Here is a 23153-nt window from a genome sequence, read left to right on the forward strand (position 1 = left end):
CACAGGGACACATCATTAGAATAATGAGGTATAGATCTGAATACGGATTGTTTTTCCCATAGGGACATAACTACAACGGGGACGCCGGGGGCACAGGCGGGATATATAAATGACGACCGGGACACAGGGATTGTTCGAATAGAAATTACAGACTGGGACACAAATGACGACCGGGACACAGGGAATATAAATGACGACCGGGACACTCAAAGAGAAATTACAAACTGGGATACCGGGACACAAATAACGACCGGGACACGGGGAATATAAATGACGACCGGGACACAGGGACACATCATTGGAATAATGAGGTATAGATCTGAATACGGATTGTTTTTCCCATGGACAATTATATTTTGCATGTTCAAGAGTCAGTAAACCTGGCAATCTATTTATATGCACAGACAATGGGACAGCGAAGAATGTTGTATATTCGCATGTTTTACGTAGTTAAAAACATATATATATATATATATATATATATATATATATATATATATATATATATATATATATATATATATATATATATATCTATTCACAGGTGGGACACAGGGACACAACTACAATGGCGCGTAACTAATATGGCGCGTAACGACTTACGCGCGCGGGGGGGGCTTGGGGGGCGCGAAGCGCCCCACCAACTAGGTGTTGGGGTGGCACAAAGCGCCACCCCAACAGCTAGTTTGACAAATAAAACCAATAATACGAATCCACTAATTGCTAAAAAGACAAAAAAGCTAGTAACGATGCTAAAATTTGGTAATGTTGCTTATGCAATTGATAAGTCTACTTAATTTTACTTAAAACCCGAAATAATTAATAAAAAATAAGTTATAGCCAGACTTTCGCAACAAGAAAAGGAAGATATGGTAAACTACTGGAAATCAATCCCATGTTCAGGAACAACTTCATCACTTTTTAAAAGGAAACATGAAATTTTAGCCGTATGGGGAAACATCGTCTCTCTGGTGTTCCAGCCAATGAATTCTCCATTTAAAAAAAAGGTCAGCTTTTGAAAGGTGACTAACTGCTTTTTTTCTGAGTAAAAGTTAAAAAAAAGTTTTATAGTTAAACTTAGTTGATAGCTATTAAGTATTTAACTTGTTTAGACCAATTAAAACATTCTTAATTGCATCAAGATATCTGAAGTAGCCCGATTATGAAAAACCCATAAATATTTAAAGATCTAATCTTACAGGAAAAGAGCAAATAAAATGCGTTCTCTGTCAAAATAAGTGTATTTTTGTCTTGATTGTTTGTCAAGACTTAATATTCTGATTGACAGTACAATCTTTATTAAAATGATGAAATTCAGTATGACTAACAAGGCACCAACAAGTTTGGGGTCTCGGGCACCTAGAGGTGAAGCAATATTTTTTTTTTTTTTGGGGGGGGGGAATAACACTTTAGTATATGTTAATTAAACTACACAAGCTTTTCTTGATCTGATAAATAGCAAATCTTCAGTTTGATCCATTTTATTCACTGTTTAGTAGGAATAATACAAAGCAAATTGTACAATCATAGTTTAACCTGTCAGGAGTCCAACATTTCCAAGCTCGGGCACAAGGGGTATGGCACTCTTAAGCTCTTGGGTAGTGCAACAATAAGTGTAGCCTTTCAGAATGTCTGTTATATCCCAGGTGACAAACGATATTTGATCACAAACACTATTACAAATAATATAATCATCTGGTATTGCTTGGAGGTGAGGATTGTTGATTCCAACAAAAGCAACAGCTGTGTTTTCTACTTCGTCATGAAGAATTTTCCAGAAAAGTCTTGGAACAGGGAGAAGCGGTTCAGCGGCATCAATATATAAATGAATATCCTTGTCGGCATCATTTTCGTCAGCCAGCTGAGCAATTTGGTGGGTTCCAGTATACACTGTAACATCTCTGTCACGGTCGATAGCATAGCCTCTAACTTCAGTTTCGATTTGAACCCAGTTGCCTCCATTAAATACTTGCCATTGTGGAGCAACATTGAGAAACCAATAAGTTGCATCTTGACCTAGAATTATAGATTTGTAGTATAAAATTGCGTTAATGCTATGAAAAACCAACGGAAAAAACCCTCCTTATTAAGAAACCGAAAATATCAAATTGTTTTATTAAGCACTTTAATGTATACCGGTGTTACTGTAATTATCCGAAACCTGATTAATGTAAACATTCACCCGTGAATATCCAATTCCTTTTTCTCTACTTGGATTAAATTAGCTGTGTGAATGAGCTTTTTCAGTCCTATGCAAGCGTTGATGGTTAAAGTTAGGTTAGGTTGGATCAAATTAAGTTATAAATTTCAGAAACGGATTAAAAACCTAGCCTCGCCTGTCACCATCTAACCTTTCATAAAAATGAAAAAGTTAAGTGGCAACGCTGACTAAATCCAAGGAGAAAAATGTATTTGGGTCATTCAATGGTGAATGTTGACATCCATCAATGGATAGACAAGTGTATTTTAAGACTAAATATACGGCCATAAACACAATAAAACAGCATAAACGAAAGGCACAAATAACATAAACTTTGATCAGCGATCATCATAAAACACTAAATTAACCTAATAAAAGTACTTAATACTTGAAAACACGGTCATTAAAAAGAACGCTTAATACTTGGAAAAATACATAAATAAACACTACATTTACTTTATACTGGATTTTGTTTTTATTTAACAAAATTTCCCGACACCTTGCTGTTCTATAAATAAACTGAGGTGACCTACTATTTATGACACTTGTAAGCATCATCTCATTTTTTTCCAAATATCCCTTTCCTTATCGTATAGAGCCCCTGGCACCGGCTCAAGCAGTGGATAAAATAATCCTCTTTAACTCTGCAAAGCGGGTAAGTATATCTGTCTACATTGGAACATCTTTCTTTAGAATAACTTTTAAATCTTGTACTAATTGGCAGGCAGTTAGCTCTCAGCTGCATCCACAACGTCAAATATCTAGCTGGTAAATTCAGGTTAAGGTAGAACTCCTGCCCATAAACCACCTTAACCTTCTTATAAAACTTTAATGTTTATGATTTTTTTATCTCCTCAGTCAATTTTGGATCATTTAATTCTCTAGTACTATCTTAATCTCTTTCTCCCAATTTGTATTTATGTCCATTGGTCCTCTACCTCTATTCCAAACAACAACAAAAAACATTTTGTCTAAAATGTCTTTCAGTTTTAGTGGCCATGATCTTTTTTCCCCTGCGAGAGTAAATCTTCATAAGCTGCCTTATGCAGACTGTCACTTGGTAACTGGACGACTCTAAACCAAAATTTAATCAGTGAGACTAATCTGTAATTTTTTATTGGCCATATACCTAGATTAAATAAAAAAACAGTTTTTTTTAACTAAAAGTAAGGAGCGACATTAAAACTTAAAACGAACAGAAATTGCTCCGTATATGTAAAGGGGTTTTCCTACTCAACGCTCCCCTCTTTACGCTAAAGTTTGACTCTTTCTCTTAACTCTACTTTTTAAAATAGTAAAAAACTATAGCGTAAAGTGCGGGGCGTTGAGTAGGAAAAGTCCTTTTCATATACGGAGTAATTTCTGTTCGTTTTAAGTTTTAATGTCGCTCCTTACTTTTAGTTAAACAAAACTAGTTTTTTTTTTTTTTATTTAACTTAATAAAGATTGTACTATCAATCAGAATTTTAAGCCTCGACAAACAATTCAAGACAAAAATACACTTATAGACAGAGAATGCAATTTGTTTGCTCTTTTCCTGTAAGATTAGATCTTTAAATATTTATGGGAATTTTCAAAACTCGCTCGCTATAGTGGTCAGAAATGCAAAGGCAAAAAGAGTGCATAAAATATCATATTTCTTATAGATGGTGAAAAACTTTCTATTTATTTTTTATGACGGGGTGGTTTTTATACCTTACTATTTTTTGTATCAATATTTTTATACCATTTTAATTTCAACAGATTTATTAGAACTTTAACCCTCACCAGATTCTAGATTATAATTACGACCATATCCACTGCCTACTTACGACACACAATTGTCGAGGTTCCCCTAAGAATGTAAAGAATGTATATATACATATATATATATATATATATATATATATATATATATATATATATATATATATATATATATATATATATATATATATATATATATATATATATATATATATATATATATATATATATATATATATATATATATATATATATATATATATATATATATATATATATATATATATATATATATATATATATATATATATATATATATATATTGACAATTCTAAATATATCATCTAGACTGACCCTGATACCAGCAAAAGTCTGCATCTGGGGCCAAGTGTCCTCTGGATAGGAAAACATTATCTTCCGGTCGAATGTAATCTCCTGCTAGGCTTGAGGACCCAAGAATGTCTTCAACTGTTATTTCTTGCTGTTTTTGTGTATAGGCTGTGTTAACACTCATTGTTGTAAATTGTGGGTAGAAATCACCCTCTCTGAAAGATGGCCGACTTGAATCTTTGTCTTTTGCTAAGACTCCACCTCCATTTAAGACGTGTTTCCTAAAATAATGATACATCAATTAGTAAAATAAAAAAAACAAAAACTATTCAGTATTTTTCCCTCCATCAACACCTATTTTTTTTTTTTTTTTTTTTTTTTTTTTTTTGTTAAATGCAAGTTCGCTATTTGCAAGACAATACTTCGATCCTTCCTGAATGACGGTCGTCCTACCAAAAGTATACAGCTCAAAATATTTCTAGGTGATGTCTCTAAAATATCGGCAATCAGTTCACGAGAATGTGTCTTGATTTTCACGGTTTTTTTACGCGGAGTTCTTTGAACAAATCCTTTTTGTAGGGAATCCCTCATTCTTCCATTTCCTAACAGGTAAGCATATAAAAATAATCTTCTATGTTACACCTAAAATAGTTCTGCAATAAGAGAGGAGCTGTCGCCATACATCACAGGCTTCATAAGGCTTCAATTTATTATATTTTGCTCCGAGAGACACTTCATACGGAAGGGGTGGTCGTATAAGCTTTCGAGGAACCCATTCAATTGGAAATTGGGAATTCTGGTTTCGTTTATAAGATCCAATTAAATAAAAAAAAAACAAGTATTTTTAACTGCAAGTAAGGAGGGACATTAAAACTTAAAACGAGCAGAAATTGTTCCGTATATGAAAGGGGTTGTCCCCTCCTCAACGCCTCGCTCTTTACGCTAAAGTTTGACTCTTTGTCACAACTCTACTTTTTCAAACAATGAAGACTTTAGCGTAAAGAGCGAGGCGTTGAGGAGGAGACAACCCCTTTCATACACGGAACAATTTCTGTTCGTTTTAAGTTTTAATCTCGCTCCTTACTTGCAGTTAAAAAAAACTTGTTTATTTTATTTAATTTCTGGACGTTTTTGAATTAATGCATGTTTTGATTTTGGCTCACCGCATATGAATAATTAAACAGAAATTTGCACTTTAATTTTTTTTTGGTAAATAGCTTTCTCATAGTTTTGATCTGAAGATTTTGATAAGACAAAGGGGCGGGGGAGGAGGTCTATCTTCCTTCCAGTTGTTGGTTACTTAAAAATGCATCTAGAATTTTTATTTTCTTAACGAACGTTTTTGATGGTAATAAATATACGTAACTTACAAATTAACTTACGTAATGAACTTCTATATTTGTGTATTTTTATTACGTATCTGAGGGGGTCCGCCCCCTCATCAATACCTCGCTCTTTACACTAGAGCTTCAATTTTGTCCCAATTCTTTAAGAATGACCTCTGAATCACAAAGGCCGTAGAATAAATAGTTGAAATTACTAAAAACACTTTAGCGTAAAGAGCAAGGTATTGTGGAGGAGACGAACCCCCTTATATACGCAATATTTTCCATTCGCTTCAAGTTTTAATGCTGCTCGTTACTTCCAGGTGTATAAAATTGTTTTATTTATTTTCTCATTGTTTTTAAAGTAACACTAGAAAATCCCGCACCCCTTCATGGAAATTCTCTTCCCTCATGATAAATTCCTCCATGGAATGATCCTCCTATGTAACCCCCTCCCCCGACCCACCCCAACGCAAAACCCCCCCTGAAAACGTCTGCACACTTCATAATAACCATTACTGTATGTAAACAATGGTCAAAATTTGTAACTTGCAGCCCCTCCCCCGGGAACGGTGGGGAATGAAGTCGTCCTTAAAGACATAGTTATTGAATTTTCGACTAAGCTGAACAGAATGGCTATCTCAAAATTTTGATCCAGTGACTTTGGTGAAAAAATGTGCGTGGGAGGGGGACTAGGTGCCCTCCAATTTTTGGTCACTTAAAAAGCGCACTAGAACTTTTAATTTCCGTTAGAATGAGCCCTCTCGTGCTGTTCTAGGACTACTGGGCCGATACGATCACCCCTGGGAAAAAAACAAGCAAAACAAACAAACAAATAAACACGCATCCGTGGTCTGTCTTCCGGCAAAAAATGCAAAATTCCACATTTTTGTAGATAGGAGCTTGAAATTTCTACAATAGGGTTCTCTGATATGTTGAATCTGATGGTATGATTTTCGTCAAGATTCTATGACTTTTAGGAGGTGTTTCCCCCTATTTTTTAAAATAAGGCAAATTTTCTCAGGTTCGTAACTTTTAATGGGTAAGACTAAACTTGATGAAATTTATATATTTAAAATCAGCATTAAAAGGAAATTCTTTTGATGTAACTACTGGTATCAAAATTTCGTTTTTTAGAGTTTCGGTTACTATTTAGCCGGGTCGCTCCTTACTACAGTTCGTTACCACGAACTGTTTGATAAGTGATCGAAGGGCAATTAACCTCCTTTACGCTCTCTTTTCCCCAAATGCATCCGATCAAAATTTTGAGACAGCCATTTTGTTTAAAATAATCCAACGGTCAAAAACCCACAAGAGCCCAGGGGTAAGGCTTGTAAATTATGCAAGTTTCCCATTATAAACATCTAAGATCTTTATGGGAGGGGTAATCGTATAAACTTAGGAAGGGGCTTATTCAATTGAAAATCAAAAGCCCCAGTTCCTTGTTTAGTTATGGCTCCATGGTTGACAATCCACCTCCAGGTCCCAAGGCAAGGGCTGTAAGTCACACTAGTTGTCCATTGTGAGCATATAAAATTTTATAGAACAAATGTTTGTACAAACTTTGTAGGGGGAGGGGGTTCATTCAATAGGAAAATAAAAGTTCTAGTGCTCTTTTTAAGATTCAAAAGTGATCTTAGGGCTACCAGCCTTCATCCCTTTTCTCCCAAATGCATCCGATTACAGTTTTGAGATACCCATTTCGTCCAGAATAGTCAAAAGTGAAGTAACTGTAACTCAGGGGTTGACAAAATCCCCCACAGTCCCTGGGACAGGGGGTTTTAAGCTATGTAAGATGCCCATTGTAAATATACAGGTTTTTTTATGGAAGGGGTGTTCGTATGAATTTCAAAAGGAGCTCATTCAGTGAGCTCAATCATGTTGAGAGAGGAGTTGAAAAGGAGTGCACGGCAACCACCCACCCCCTTCTTCTGGCCCGTTTAGATTCCCCCTTTACATTGATAGAAATCTTAAAAAGCCTTTTTTTTCAGAATAGTTTTTAGCTCTAACATACCTCCGAGATGCCATGCCCCCTTTCCTCAGGACAAGCATTGTAAATTATACAGTTTGTTCATTTTTAACATGCAGGATTTATCATTGGGAAAGGGGAATGTTTGGTCCTGGGTATGATCAAAAAGATTAAGGGTATTGAGGTGATATTACGGAGATTGATAGGTATGTTGAGCTAAATCAAACGACACTATATGTATCTAAATTATTAAAAAGGCGTATCGGCAATATCTTAGGATATGTAAGGGTACTAACTCGAAACTTGCAAGGCCACTATTATTACTACTACTGTGACCGCAAATGCAACTGATTGCGACTGTGACTGCGACTGCTTAACACTGATCCTACCTTTACTTGTGATTACTTTCAGGAAATGTAAGGGGCTGTTGAACAAAATAGAAACACAATATGTGCAGGCAAAGAGTGAATCAGCAATGTCTCAAGAACGGCTGAGAACATTAAGTTGAAACTTTTTGGGCATGTTGAACAGTGCGTGAACCTTATGAGAACACTGAGGGGATGATAAATGCATCCGATTACAGTTTTGAGATAGCCATTTCGTCCAGAATAGTCAAAAGTGAAGTAACTGTAACTCAGGGGTTGACAAAATCCCCCACAGTCCCTGGGACAGGGGGTTTTAAGTTATGTAAGATGCCCATTGTAAATATACAGGTTTTTTTATGGAAGGGGTGTTCGTATGAATTTCAAAAGGAGCTCATTCAGTGAGCTCAATCATGTTGAGAGAGGAGTTGAAAAGGAGTGCACGGCAACCACCCACCCCCTTCTTCTGGCCCGTTTAGATTCCCCCTTTACATTGATAGAAATCTTAAAAAGCCTTTTTTTTTCAGAATAGTTTTTAGCTCTAACATACCTCGGAGATGCCATGCCCCCTTTCCCCAGGACAAGCATTGTAAATTATACAGTTTGTTCATTTTTAACATGCAGGATTTATCATTGGGAAAGGGGAATGTTTGATCCTGGGTATGATCAAAAAGATTAAGGGTATTGAGGTGATATTACGGAGATTGATAGGTATGTTGAGCTAAATCAAACGACACTATATGTATCTAAATTATTAAAAAGGCGTATCGGCAATATCTTAGGATATGTAAGGGTACTAACTTGAAACTTGCAAGGCCACTATTATTACTACTACTGTGACCGCAAATGCAACTGATTGCGACTGTGACAGTGACAAATTGCGACTGAGACTGCGACTGCTTAACACTGATCCTACCTTTACTTGTGATTACTTTCAGGAAATGTAAGGGGCTGTTGAACAAAATAGAAACACAATATGTGCAGGCAAAGAGTGAATCAGCAATGTCTCAAGAACGGCTGAGAACATTAAGTTGAAACTTTTTGGGCATGTTGAACAGTGCGTGAACCTTATGAGAACACTGAGGGGATGATAAATGCATCCGATTACAGTTTTGAGATAGCCATTTCGTCCAGTATAGTCAAAAGTGAAGTAACTGTAACTCAGGGGTTGACAAAATCCCCCACAGTCCCTGGGACAGGGGGTTTTAAGTTATGTAAGATGCCCATTGTAAATATACAGGTTTTTTTATGGAAGGGGTGTTCGTATGAATTTCAAAAGGAGCTCATTCAGTGAGCTCAATCATGTTGAGAGAGGAGTTGAAAAAGGAGTGCACGGCAACCACCCACCTCCTTCTTCTTGTCCGTTTAGATTCCCCCTTTACATTGATAGAAATCTTAAAAAGCCTTTTTTTTTTCAGAATAGTTTTTAGCTCTAACATGCCTCCGAGATGCCATGCCCCCTTTCCCCAGGACAAGCATTGTAAGTTATACAGTTTGTTCATTTTTAACATGCAGGATTTATCATTGGGAAAGGGGAATGTTTGATCCTGGGTATGATCAAAAAGATTAAGTGTATTGAGGTGAAATTACGGAGATTGATAGGTATGTTGAGCTAAATCAAAAGACACTATATGTACCTAAATTTTTAAAAAGGTGTATCGGCAATATCTTAGGATATGTAAGGGTACTAACTTGATACTTGCAAGGCCACTACTATTACTACTACTGTGACCGCAAATGCAACTGATTGCGACTGTGACTGCGACTACTTAACACTGATCCTACATTTACTTATGATTACTTTCAGGAAATGTTAGGGGCTGTTGAACAAAATAGAAACACAATATGTGCAGGCAAAGAGTGAATCAGCAATATCTCAAGAACGGCTGAGAACATTAAGTTGAAACTTTTTGGGCATGTTGAACAGTGCTTGAACCTTATGGGAACACTGAGGGGATGATAAACTGAATTGAAAGACACTATAAGCATCCAGGTTATCAAAAGGGTATATCTGCCATATCTAAAGTGCAATTAACAGTAAGAATAATCAATCAAAATATCCTAAACGCATCTTGGCTTTCAGAAGGGCGTATCTGAATCCATCCTTGGCCATCCCAAGGTGGCCATAAGCCACCTTGGGATGGCTTATGGTGTTTAATTAAGTTCAGGGAATGTCAAGGGAAAGTCTTCCCTATCTGTAAAAGGCTGAAGGCTCAATAGCAACCAAAACTCTAAGCGACGAAATTTTGATACCAATAGATATATCTAAAGAATTGGATTTTATGTTGATTCCAAATAGTTTTCATTAAGTTTAGTCTTATCCATCAAAGGGTACGAGCCTGAGAAAATTTACTTGATTTTCGGAAAAAGGGGGAAGTACTCCCTAAAAGTAATGGAACCTTAATGAAAATCACTCCATCAGATTCAGCGTATAAGAGAATCCTACTGTAGAGGTTTCAAGCTCCTATCTGCAAAAATGTGGAATTTTGTATTTTTTGCCTGAAGAAAGATTATAGATGTGTGTTTACTTGTTTGTTTTTTCTTTTTTCCCCAGGGGTGAATGTATTGACCCAGTGGCCCCATAATATCGGGAAAGGGCTCATTCGAACGGAAATTAAAAGTTCTAGTGTTATTTTTAAGCATCCAAAAAAGCTGGAGGGCAAATAGGAGCCCTCCCACGGCTCTTATTTCTCAAAATCATTCGAGCAAAATTTTGAGATACACGTTTTGTTCAGCATAGTTGAAAGGCTGAATAAATATACTTTTGGAGATTTCATTACCCCTCACAGCCCCTGGGGGAAGGTCTTTAACTTACAAAATTTGCCCATTGTTGACTTGCAGTATTTGCTTTTGGGAATTATGCATACATTTTCGGGTGAGGGAGGGTGAATTTTCTGAAGGTGGGATATTCCACGGGGACATTTCTTTGTGGGGAGGGAAGTTTTTAGGGGGTGAATTCTTAGGGAAAAATTTTCCACTGGCGAAATATACGAGGTTCTTCTTGTGTCTTACTTTCTCTTTGTCGATTCAATTTTACCCGTTGAGATGTTAAGGGAAGTGTCCAGGGTCAATTTTCACCAGGATTGAATTGTCTAGAGCAGTGGTTCTCAAACTTTTTAGACACTGCACCCCATTTTACCCGCTAAATATTTTAGGTACCTCTTCTCAGTTACCGGTACTATGTAAATTGTAGCTAAAATATAATTAAAATTGCCAGTCCTAGAGTTAAAGATTTTTTTTTTGTTGACCTCGTGCCCCCTAAAAATTTCGCATGCCCCCAAGTGATACGCGTACCTCAATTTGAGAACCACTGGCCTTGAGAATAAATCGGTCAGGAGGGGGGATTTTTCCATGGAGATGTAGCCAGATTTCCTGGCATTATTTAAAAACAGATCATAAATCACATAAAAAAAACAAGTGTTTTCAACTGAAAGTAAAGAGAAAAATTAAAACTTAAAACGAACAGAAATTACTGCGTATACCAGGGGGGCTGCTGCTCCTCAGCACCTCGCTCTTTACGCTAAAGTTTGAATTCTATCCCAATTCCTTAAGAATGACTCTTGAAAGACTATGTTCTTTTAATTAGAACAATAACTAGCTTTTTTTTAAAGTACTAAAAAAAATTAGCGTAAAGAGTGAGATGTTGAGGAGGAGCAACCCTTCTCGTATGCACAGTAATTCAGTTGAAAAGGTTGTGTTTTTTATTTGATTGAATTATAGAGGAGCTAATACATCGGGCTATATTGCAAATCGGTCACTCAAGTTCCGCCGCTGGGCCATTTAAGGTTTTTGTGAAAGGGATGGTTGTTTAACTTTAGAAGAGGCTCATTTGGTTGAAAATTGGATGTTCTAGTTCCTTTTTAAGAGTCAAAAGTGATGGAGGGCATTTAGCCCCCATCTCCCCGACCACCCCTTTTTTAACCAAACATATCTGGGTGGGTGGTCGAATAAATTTCAGGTGGAGCTCATTTCGTTTGAATTTAGAAGTTATTGTGCCCTTTTTAATAGTGAAAGTCATTTGAGAGCAACCTGCCACCCCCTCCCCTCCACGCTCATCATTTCGGTTAACATTTCCAATCAATATTTGGAGATAGTAATTTTGTTCGTCCTAGCTGAAGGAAGTAAAACAGTTCAAAATAGGGATGAAACCTTTTTATTGACAGTGAATAGATATAAGATTATTTAACGGGATATTTCGAACACATATACAGTGTTCATCATCAGCATTAAAATTTACTGCTGATGATGAACACTGTATATGTGTTCGAAATATCCAGTTAAATAATTTTATATCTATTCACTGTCAATAAAAAGGTTTCATCCCTATTTTGAACTGTTTTACTTTCGTCATGGAAAGGCAGTGTGGTCTTCGAAATTATCTACGTCGAGTAGCTGAAGGGTCCGGGAATTATTTATTTGAGGAAGATAACCCCCTCCCCCTACAGCTCTCAGGGCTAGGTTTGTAAGTTATACCCTGGGGACATATAAGGTTCCTATAGAAATTATGGTCGTACATGCTTTTTTTTTTGCGCAAATTCACAATTAGCTCAAGATCGGGCGTCATTCAAGTGCTTAAAAAATATTTTTTATCCGCCAAGGGCACATGTTAAATTCACTCTAGGAAGGATTCATATTAGCCATTAGCCTGGCATAAACTGAATCCCCTTGCACTGCTGACATTATTATTATATTACATCTTCCAAACCAGAGCATCTTGCAAAGCAAGAACGTGGTATCAACAACCATGAGTGAAGGAGGGGGGGGGGCAATTTTTGTGTAAGGTCTTTTTCATAAGGCTTTCATACTATGCTATGAAACAAGGATAAGACAGCGATTCGTCTCCCCAAATGATCATGCTGTTCCTGACTCTTATGACGCTGTGTGCTTTATCCTGTTAAATATGTCATCCTATATGAAAATTAAGGTGGGTATGCTAATAAAAAAGTTATGATTTTATTTGCAAAAGAATGGTTAATACTCACTCATAAAATGTTCCAGCTATTGAGCTATCGTGACAGATTGTAATCATCACTCTTTGATTTGACTCTAAGTTTGGTAAATTTCCATAATTTGATTCAAATGCAACAACTGCCTCAAGGAGACCACCCTCACAGATGCCACCAGTTCTAACTGCAACATCCCTGACTGTACTGTCGCAAGAGAGAGACGAAAATGATACTTCTTCGCCATTTACCGAAAACTTTGTTCCACTCACGCAAGTGGCTATTACCTGGACAAGAAAAATATTTTGATCTAAAATAAATAAATAACACGACCCAACATCGACTCTATCAGTAGCTGCAACTTAGTAAAGAGTGTACCATTACGGGACGTCAACTTTGATCCAAGGGTTGTTTTAAATGAATTCTGAGCAAGTAAAAAATGGTTTATCGATTGGTAAGTCCTATAGTGGTTGACGGACTCCAAAGGCCAGTGCTTTCCTCAGAGGGGGGGGGGAAACAAAGCAGAAGCATCTGGAAGATTAAGGGTTACCTATGGTCACAGTGATCTTGGGGTTGAGATTGGTCTCCATAATGCACATACTAGATTTTTTTTGTAGATTTCACCAAATATAGGAGCTCACCAAATTTAGTTTTAAGACGTTACACATTGAAGTGGGTGTCCTTTCGCTTTCCCAAAACTACGCTGTTCGTCTTTTAAAATCTTATCCATATAATTTCTTTGTCTAATAAGCTCACCATTCCAAGTTATTAGTTTCCTAAATAAATCGTTAATCTATAGTCACCATACGCACTCACCTCAATTCTCTTATAAAGGGATTTAATGAAAGCTTTCCGAAAATCACCAGATACTTGCTCTTTTTAAAAATCATGTTCATAATTTTGAGTAATTTATCTCTAATTTCATACCCTCCCCCCTATTTCAGAAACTTGTTTGCCACGTTATCAACACCTAATGCTTTATTATTTTTCAATTCTTTTATTGCTGTCTCTGACTCCTCTCCGAAAAATAAATCTTTCTTCGCTGCTTAAGTATCGAAAAGCTATTTACTCTTTTGTAAATTATTTCCTACATCATCACCGTTTAAAATAGTCTGAAAACGCTCTGCCTATCTGTTTTCAGTATTTTCCTTATCATTAACCGAGGAATCTTTTCTATTTTGAAATGGGACAAGTCCAGAGTGAATATACCCTCTCAAAGTCTTAAAATGCCGATTCAATACCTTAATGCTATGCAATCTTGCTGTATCTTTTTGAACCTCTGCAATTTTGTCCATGGGCTCCATTTGACAACTGATAGACTCAAACTTTAATGTCCACCTACTTCCCCTATTTTCCTCGTGTTCTGATAAACTATGTCACTAGAAAACCCCTTTTTGTACAAACCCTCTCTTTCTGCTACCAAGGTTAAAATGTTTTTGCTAGTGTTCCTAGTTGCAATTCTAACTTCGGCGAAACAAAGATCTTTTTCCTTCTATGAGTTCACCGAAGTCACTTGTAATTGTTTATAGAAATATTCTGTGGCGCTCAACCACAGCAGTATTAATTGCATACAAAAATATTAGTTTATTTCTTCTTTATTCTTATGCTTCTAATTTCATATTTTTTTCATTTTAATTTTACTTTTTATTGATTAGTTTATATTTTCCCCTTAATTCCCTCAATATTTAGCGCTGAAGACGCCTAGTTCTATACGGGCAAATATCTTTTCCTTGTACTGACTGTAGCCCTGTTTATTTTCATCTTCATTTTAAGATTTTTTCCTATTTTCGTCACGACTTGATTTACTTCACTAATCACGAAGATACTGGAACTATTTGTAGCTTTTCGCCGATATCGTCGGCTATTTCAGAAACAATTTTCTAAATTATATCATCCATTTTTTCCATAGTCAAATGGATCATAACTACCCTTCCTAAACTTCAATTTTAAGTTTATTCTAGACACTACTAGATAAGGATCTTTAATTTTAATGTTAATTACTTCCGTCTTGTAAAGTACCTTGTACTGGTCCTGATAGTCTGCGATTGCAACAAAATAGTCATGTTAACTTATGGGTCATTTTATGACCAAAAACTGTATTGGTAATAACTGGATTTTAGTGCCTATAAAATTGTTGCTGTCTGTTACCGTTGCTAATTTCCTCCCCTATGACCAATTTTTAAAGCTAAGTTACTAACAATCCCTATTTTACCAACATGGTTATAAAAATACTTTGAGCTAGTCACTACCGTCTCCCTCAGTCGGTTCCACAGGAACGTATACCACCATGATTGATACGTACTTTTTTTAGTCATGAAGTGATCACATATAACTCTATAAGTAACACCTTTCCAGTCTAAGCATGACCTTGGGAATCCCTTATTCATCATTTGGTTTGATCCTTAACTGTGTACTCCATTGTTTCTACCTGAATAAACAAATTCTGTATCGCCTAAGTTCATATTATCTAATCCTAGGATATGAGTTTGTGAAACTCCTAATTCTAAACTTCTGAATGTATCACTTTAAAATGTTGACCATCAAAACTTTTGAAGTCTTCAAAATCTATGATTGATTTACTTCCAGTTATTATTTTGTTTATTTGATTGTTGCTATCACCAAATGATTGCCACAAGAGGAAAAAAAAAAACGTTATTAAGCCAATTCCAGAGTACTCAGTTTGGTTGAACTGATTTTTAAAGTACAAATGAGCTTCAGTAAGATCATAACTGTGTGAATCGAGTCAATCAAATTTATGAAATAGGTCTTACTTTATATACAGGAAGGGTGTGCGAAAGCACAGGTTGGCTGACCCCCAACCCCCCATTGCACTTCCTGGCTGAAGGGCCAAGAAACGGAGATCAGCATCGCCGGTACGGACTGTAAAGTCTAATGCCGTATCCTTTACCCTTTTTTTACCTTTTTTTTTTTTACTTTATATAACTCAATGCAATAAATAATCACCTGGTCTGTATCGTAGTTACTGAATTTGCTACCCGAGCAGAGTAGAACAAGACTATCATCAGCATTAACTGGAAGGGCTCGTACGTCATTAGTCCATCTTGGTACAGCAAAGGGCAACCCAGGTACATTTCTAAAGAATAGTGGTGATGGACTGGGGCGTTGACTGCTGTCTAAGTTGATGATGCAGCTTGCTTTTGGTTCTGAAACTAAATGACAGAATTGTAAAATAGGGGTAAGAGGATAAAGCAGGATAAGCCGGTCTTAGCTTAGTGTCTCTTATATTCAAAAGTAGATCAGAAAAAGAGATCAGAAACTAAATAAAAAAACAATTTTTTTTCAATTGAAAGCAAGCATCAACATTGAAACTTAAAACAAACAGAAACTATTCTGTTAAAGAAGGGAGCTGCCCGTTCTCAATGCCCCACTATTTACGCAAAAGTTTGACTTTTTGTTCCAATTCTTTGAGAATGACTATTGAAACATATGGGCTTTTAATTAGAATTAATTAAAAAAAAAACATTCGCGAAACAGAGGTTTTTCAAACAAAAGTAAAAGTCATATTTAACTGGAGATCTGCAGAAATAGAAACATAAAGTAACTCAAGGTCAGAACGACCAGAAGTTACTATTAAAAGATAAATAAAACCCAAAAGCAAACAGAAATTAAATAAACAATCATAGAAAACAAACGTACAACTGGTACGTTTAAATAAATCACGTAAAGTTAAATTAGTATAAATGAATAAAAATGAATCAAAAGAAGAATAAAACTTAGATTGAAGATGCAACTCAAGAACAAAAAGAACTATTGAGAAATGAATGAAATCCAAAACGAACAGAAACTAAACAAACCATTATAGCGAAGAGACATGCATCTGGTACTAAGGTAAATAAAAGCTAAATCTTAACATGAGTAAAACTTATGAAATCAAAAAAAAAAATATGTAAATCAAGCTTAAATCGAACAAAAATCACTACAGACAAGATTTTGGCTACTGCCCCCTTCCCTGACTGTAAAAGCCTAAAACCTACTCTAACCTACGTAATTTATGCTTTGCTGAAAACGTATTATTTTACAAGTAATTTCTTTTGTACTTCTTACATCATCGAAAATAAACATAAAAATTACAGTAAAATATAATCTTGAACTGATGAACTTTCAACAATTAATATCATTATATATTAAACATTGAGTTTATTTTATTAGTCCTTTCCAAGACTGTTCAAGACGCATATAGTTTTTTTCTAGAATAATTTATTATTAATTATTATTATAAGACACAATATGAATTATTATTATAAGACACAAAGACAGCGAGTCTAAATAATTTGAGGCCTAGATCTGGAGAATTTCCTAAGCAAATTCTTTCTTCTCGCCACGTTCCCGGAATAGAATTACACTAAATTTCCTCCGTTGAATCCTAGTTGAGAGTCAACTTTTTCCCATCAAGATTGGAAGTGCTCTCTCTTTCCCGATATACGATACAAAACATAAGAATTTCTTTTTCTCTTCTTTTTTTTTTTCTCTCTCTTTTAATCGGGAAAGCGGAAGATTTATGGGACGACCAAATAAGCGTGGGGGTCCTTGGCAATATTTTTAGAATAGGTTGTTAAGAGTGAAAATATTATTAATAAAGGGGAAAAGTCCGTTAATCCTTAGTAAGAAGAAAAGTTTATATGATTAACTTATTTCGTCGTTAGATTAGGTATTTTCGCGCTGTATTCTGTTTCTGTGCGTGCTTGTAATTTGTACTGTTGTTTAATTTTCTTGCTTGTTTGTCATTTATTTATATTTTTGTGTGTATATGGCCCTTAGGCTTTTGAAATACACTTATCTATCTATCTATCTATCTATAGTTTTCAGTAAAACACCAACGACGCAGTAGGTTTTAGACTCTTACAGTTAAGGAGAGGGCAGAAGCCAAACAAAATGACCTTTGTAGAAAATGGCTATACAAAAATTTTGATCAAATGTATTTGGGGAAAATTTGGCGTGGGGGGGGGGTCTAGTTGCCCTCCGATTACTTCTGACTCTCAAAAGGGGCAGAAGAACTTCTGATTTCCATTTGAATGAGCCCCCTCAAAAGTTTCCAATTGATAAGTACCTCTGAGAAAACAAAAGTAACAAAATTTTGAAGCTATTTAAGATTTGTTTTTTCAACTATATTTAAACCTGATTGCACTTGAAACACACGCGCTTTTAATTAGAATTAATTTAAAAAAAACCTTCCGAAAAAGAGACTTTTCAAGCAAAAGTAAAGGTCTTTTTTTTCTTTTTCCTCTTTCTTATTTTTTTTTTTTAGCACTGAGGAGGACTTGGCGGAGGTCCTGGTCGAAATATTTGCTTGTTTTTTCATATTTTGCTACTGGCTGATAAAATCCTCGTTTTTCACCTAACAACTTTCCCGTCACCCACAGTTGTGTAACTCATTTTCTATAAGCTGATATTTCTCTTTAATATTTGAGAGTTCAGTCGTTTTACATAATTTTCTTCTTGTTTAACTTGAGATCAATAGAAATAAAAACATATAATAACTCAAACTCAAAACGACCAGAATTTATTATTAGAATAAATAAAACCCAAAAAACAACAGAAATTAAATAAACAATCATAGCGAACAAACATACGACAGGTAGTCAGGTATTCAGTTTGGTATGTTTGCTACGGTCGTTGATTTTAATTTCTTTTCGTTTTGGATGTCATTCATTATTTAATAGTAATGTCTGGTCACTTTGACTTTGAAATATTATAGATTTAATTTGTGCTGGTCTTCAGTTTAAAATGACTCTACTTTTCTTTGAAAAATTTCGTTTTGTGCAGTGCTTTATATTTTTTTTTGCTATATGATCTTTGGACTATTTTTAACAAAATTACTATATCAGAGTTTCGATCGGATCCATTTGGGGGAAAAGGATTTAAGGGGTGGGCTGGTTACCCTCCAATCACTTTTTGACGGGATATAGCTGAATCTTATTTGCGGTTGAAATTACTTGTGTTGCATGAATATCCCTGTGGTACTATTTGCTGTTGTTGATGTTCTGACATCAACTTACACAACACACCAGAATATTTACGCAACTCACTGGTTTAACTACAAATTGTTTTCAGTAAAGTGCAAGTCATACCCTGGCCTTTAAAGTTTAGGGAGGCGGTAGCCTTACTCTTATTTGTAATTATATCTGTTCAATTTAAGTTTGGCTTCATTATTCATTTTAATTTTCGCTTATTTTAAGACTTAGCCATTAATTTTTAGCAGTAAAATAAATGGTTATAATTATTTAATTAAAATAATGAAAATTACGCACTTAATTTCTGTTCGCTTTTGGGCTTCATTTAGCAATTATTGTCACTTTAAGTTTTTTGTTATATTATGACGGTTATTACTACTCGTTTCCGGTTGTAACTGTTTTTATTTTCCTTTGAAAACTTCCTTTTAGAAAAAGAATTTTAAGAAATAAAGTTAACTTTAGTTTAGTCACTCTTTTCCTCCTTCCAGATTTGTTTCTTTCTAATTTATTGAAAAATCTATTAGTTCAATAAAATTTGAAATTGAAGTGATTTTTTCAGTTACCAGTAAAGTGTAAATGACACGTTTATTTTTAGAGGCTTAGCAACACTGCATATATTCTTAGTAGTTTCTGTTTACCTGATGTTTGAATTCATTGTTGTTTGTTAATTCTGTTTGTCTTAAGTTGTGTATCTTATTTCATAGCAATTGCTATTCGCTTTTAGTCTTACATATTCTAATTGCTCATTAATACTAATCTTAAGCTATAGATTCAGTCTCTATTTTTTGGATAATTTTCTTAATAAATTTCTGTTCATTTTTTAATTGACCTAGAATTTTTGTATATAACTAGAAGCAATATTTTACATCAAGCCGTATTAATTATATTTATTGTGAATTTGAACGAAGGGTGGTTTAAAAGGAGAGCCGTTGAGGAAAATTTATACACTAATAAAATAGTCTAGCTTGATTTGAACTTTTATATTGCAATATTAGCCTTTGATTTGTAATCGAAAGCTTCGTGAAGCCTGAAATACGAACTCTAATGGAAAGCAAACATTATATTTTTAGAGTGTGCTTAACAGGTTTTCATTATGATAAGTCATGCAGCCATCTTTTTTTAGTCATTCTGCAAATGTTCATTGTTTAGAACCATTCTCAAAATAGTCCTTGCATGATCGTGGGTCGAAAGAGGCGCAGCAAGCTTGAATGTGTGGAGCTGGAGCTGCCAGCCCTCGTTCTAATGGGAAGTGACAGTAATCTAAACTCTCGAGAATTTTCTAAAATCCATCCCCCCTCACCTTCCGAAGTAAAATTTGAAAAGAACCAAGAATAAAATGAAATAATACGGTTCTTTTTTAAAATTAAATAAAAAAACGAGTTTCTTAACTGAAAGTAAGGAGCGACATTAAAACTTAAAACGAACAGAAATTACTCCGTGTATGAAATGGGTTGTCCCCTCCTCAACACCTCGCTCTTTACGCTAAAGTTTGACTCTTTCTCTCAATTCTACTTTATTAAACAGTGAAAAAATTTAGTTTAAAGAGCGGGACGTTGAGAAGGGAACAGCTCCTTTCATACACGGAGCAATTTCTGTTCGTTTTAAGTTTTAATGTCGCTCCTTACTTTCAGTTAAAAAAAAACTAGTTTTTATATTTAATTTCTGAACGTTTTTGAATTAATACATGTTTGATTTTGGCTCTCCGCACATAATTTTTTAAAAGGAAATTTGCATATTAATTCTTTTTTTTAGCTAAATAGCTTTCTCTTAGTTTTGATCAGACGATTTTGAGAAAAAGGGGTAGGGGAGGAGGCCTAGTTGCCCTCCAATTTTTTAGTTACTTGAAAAGGCAACTAGAACTTTTTATTAGTAAAAAATATACGTAATTAACTTACGTAAGGAACTTTTATATTCTTATATTTTTATTATGTATGAGGGGGTTTATCCCCTCGTTAATACCTCACTCTTTACACTAAAGCTTAAATTTTGTCCCAACTCTTTAAGAACGGGCCCTGAATCAGAAAGGCCGTAAAATAAATAGTTGAAATTACTAAAAATACTTTAGCGTAAAGAGCGAGGTTTTTAGGAGGAGATGAACCCCTCATATGCGTAGTAATCTCTGTTCATTGTTTTTTTTTAATAATAATGCTAGAAAATCCTGCGCTCCCTTCATTGAATATCTTCCCCCATGAAATATTCCTCCAAGGAAAGATCCTCCCACATAGCCCCTTCCCCTAAACCCCGCCCCCCAAACCAAAATAATCCCCCTGAAAAACGTCTGTACACTTCCCAATAACCATTACTGTATGTAAACACTGGTCAAAGTTTGTAACTTGCAGCCCCTTCCCTGAGGACTGTGGGGGGGAGTAAGTCATCCCAAAGACATATTTATTATGGTTTTCGACTATGATGAACAAAATGGCTATCTCAAAATTTTGATCCGTTGACTTTGGGAAAAAAATGAGCGTGGGAGGGGGCCTAGGTGCCCTCCAATTTTTTTGGTCACTTGAAAAGGGCACTAGAACTTTTCATTTCCGTTAGAATGAGCCATTTTGCGACATTCTAGGACAACTGGGTCGATATGATGACCCCTGGGGAAAACAAAAAACAAATAAACACGCACCCGTGATCGGTCTTCTGGCAAAAAATACGAAGTTCCATATTTTTGTAGATATGAGCTTGAAACTTATACAGTAGGGTTTTCTGATACGCTAAATGTGATGGTGTGATTTTCCCTAAGATTCCATGACTTTTAGGGGGTGTTTCTCCTTACTTTCCAAAATAAGGCAAATTTTCTCAGGCTCGTAACTTTTGATTACAAAGACTAAATTTGGTCAAACCTATATATTTAAAATCAGCATAAAAATCTGACTCTTTTGATGTATCTCTTAGTATCGAATTTCCGTTTTTTAGGGTTTCGTTACTATTGAGCCGGGTTGCTCCTTACTACAGTTCCTTACCACGAACTATTTGATTTTTGGTGTTCATCACCTTTGCCTGCCTGACAAATAGCAATAATGACGTTTATGTATTATAGGTTCAGGTTAAACTAACCCTGTTTTGCGAAAATTTTGCACTATTGAAGATTTTCCTCACCTGTAGCAGTATATCAAGTTATATTTAATATTTTTTTTAGATATTTAGAGTCCTTTAAACCAACCTTATAGGACGTACTCTTTGTTGTTGTGGGGGTATTAGCTATGATTTTTAATTGCTTGTCCAATGTAGGGAGAGGGGGCTTCAGACCATTTATATCTTCCATGATAGACCGCTATGGCCTTGATTGACTTGTCGGTTCTCTGAATGCTGTGGGAAAATTTAGCGGGACAGGGCGCAAGTAATCTTGCGTCCAATTCTTATCTTCCAAAGCCTAAAGCCACTGAGATGACCTGACACATTCATTTGCATTAATTCCTTATATCTACAAAAAGGCAGTGTAGGGGGGGGGGATAAGAAAATTAGTTCTTGATGTTTATCACAACTCAAAATATCCATTTTCTGCCCATTATACAAATCGTTGAAGGTCGCTAATGATATTCTAACTTAAAGGGAAAACGGATTTGAGAACCCTCAAGTGCTCGAGTCACTTCAGTGCTCTGATTTGGATGGTATTCTTCAAGTAAATGTAGTGTTGGCATTGTCTGCCACGCAAAGAAAAATGACAAAATTCTTACTTGGCACAGAAGAAACACAATATATTATACAAACAACAAAAAACACTATTTTATACATTATGAGAAGTGTTTTTCCAACGGTAAAACACCAATCAATATTCAAAATAGATAATTCGGGCTGATTAAATAGTCCTGTTTTATCAATTGGAAATGAACAACCTGTGAGTGTTTATTTAAAGCATCTGTTTCCTTTATGATTTGTTTATGGAGCATAAATGAAGATAGTAAAAAGTTTGAAGTTCACTTGTGGCTATACTCTTTAAAATATTTGACTTCAAATTGTTTGCTTTTGGTTTTTTGTTTGAACAAGAAATTTAGGACGGTTTAAGTGATCCTTCTAGTCCAATTCATGAATTAAAGCCAGTTTGATTCAATAAGTTTGAATCAAACTAGAAACAGAATTCAAATATACTTTGCGTATCCAGTTTGTCAAAAGGGTGCATGTGCAACATCTCGGAAACAAATAAGAGTATTACGATCGAACTTTCAGGGCATATTGTTGGGGATGTTGAGCTAAATCAAAAGACACTGTGTGCATCCGGGTTGTTGGAAGGGCCTATCTCCAATATCTCAGGAGCAGCTAAGGGTAGTGAATTGAAATTTTCAGGAAATGTTGAAAGAAATGTTGAGCT

General features: G+C 35.3%; 1 protein-coding gene across 1 annotated transcript; it reads right to left on the reverse strand.

Moving 5' to 3' along the window:
* Nucleotides 1-1465: 1465 nt before the first annotated feature.
* Nucleotides 1466-22650, reverse strand: LOC136037122 (uncharacterized). Its single transcript, XM_065719607.1, has 5 exons — nt 22522-22650; nt 15840-16045; nt 12915-13162; nt 4301-4557; nt 1466-2016 (listed from the first exon to the last, which is right to left on the reverse strand). The coding sequence occupies exons 1-5, from the start codon at nt 22577-22579 to the stop codon at nt 1532-1534; spliced, it is 1254 nt and encodes a 417-aa protein (XP_065575679.1). The 5' UTR covers nt 22580-22650; the 3' UTR covers nt 1466-1531.
* Between the last annotated feature and the right edge of the window lie 503 nt (nt 22651-23153).

Source organism: Artemia franciscana, chromosome 16, assembly GCF_032884065.1.
Source record: "Artemia franciscana chromosome 16, ASM3288406v1, whole genome shotgun sequence".
NCBI classification, from domain to species: Eukaryota; Metazoa; Arthropoda; class Branchiopoda; order Anostraca; family Artemiidae; genus Artemia; species Artemia franciscana.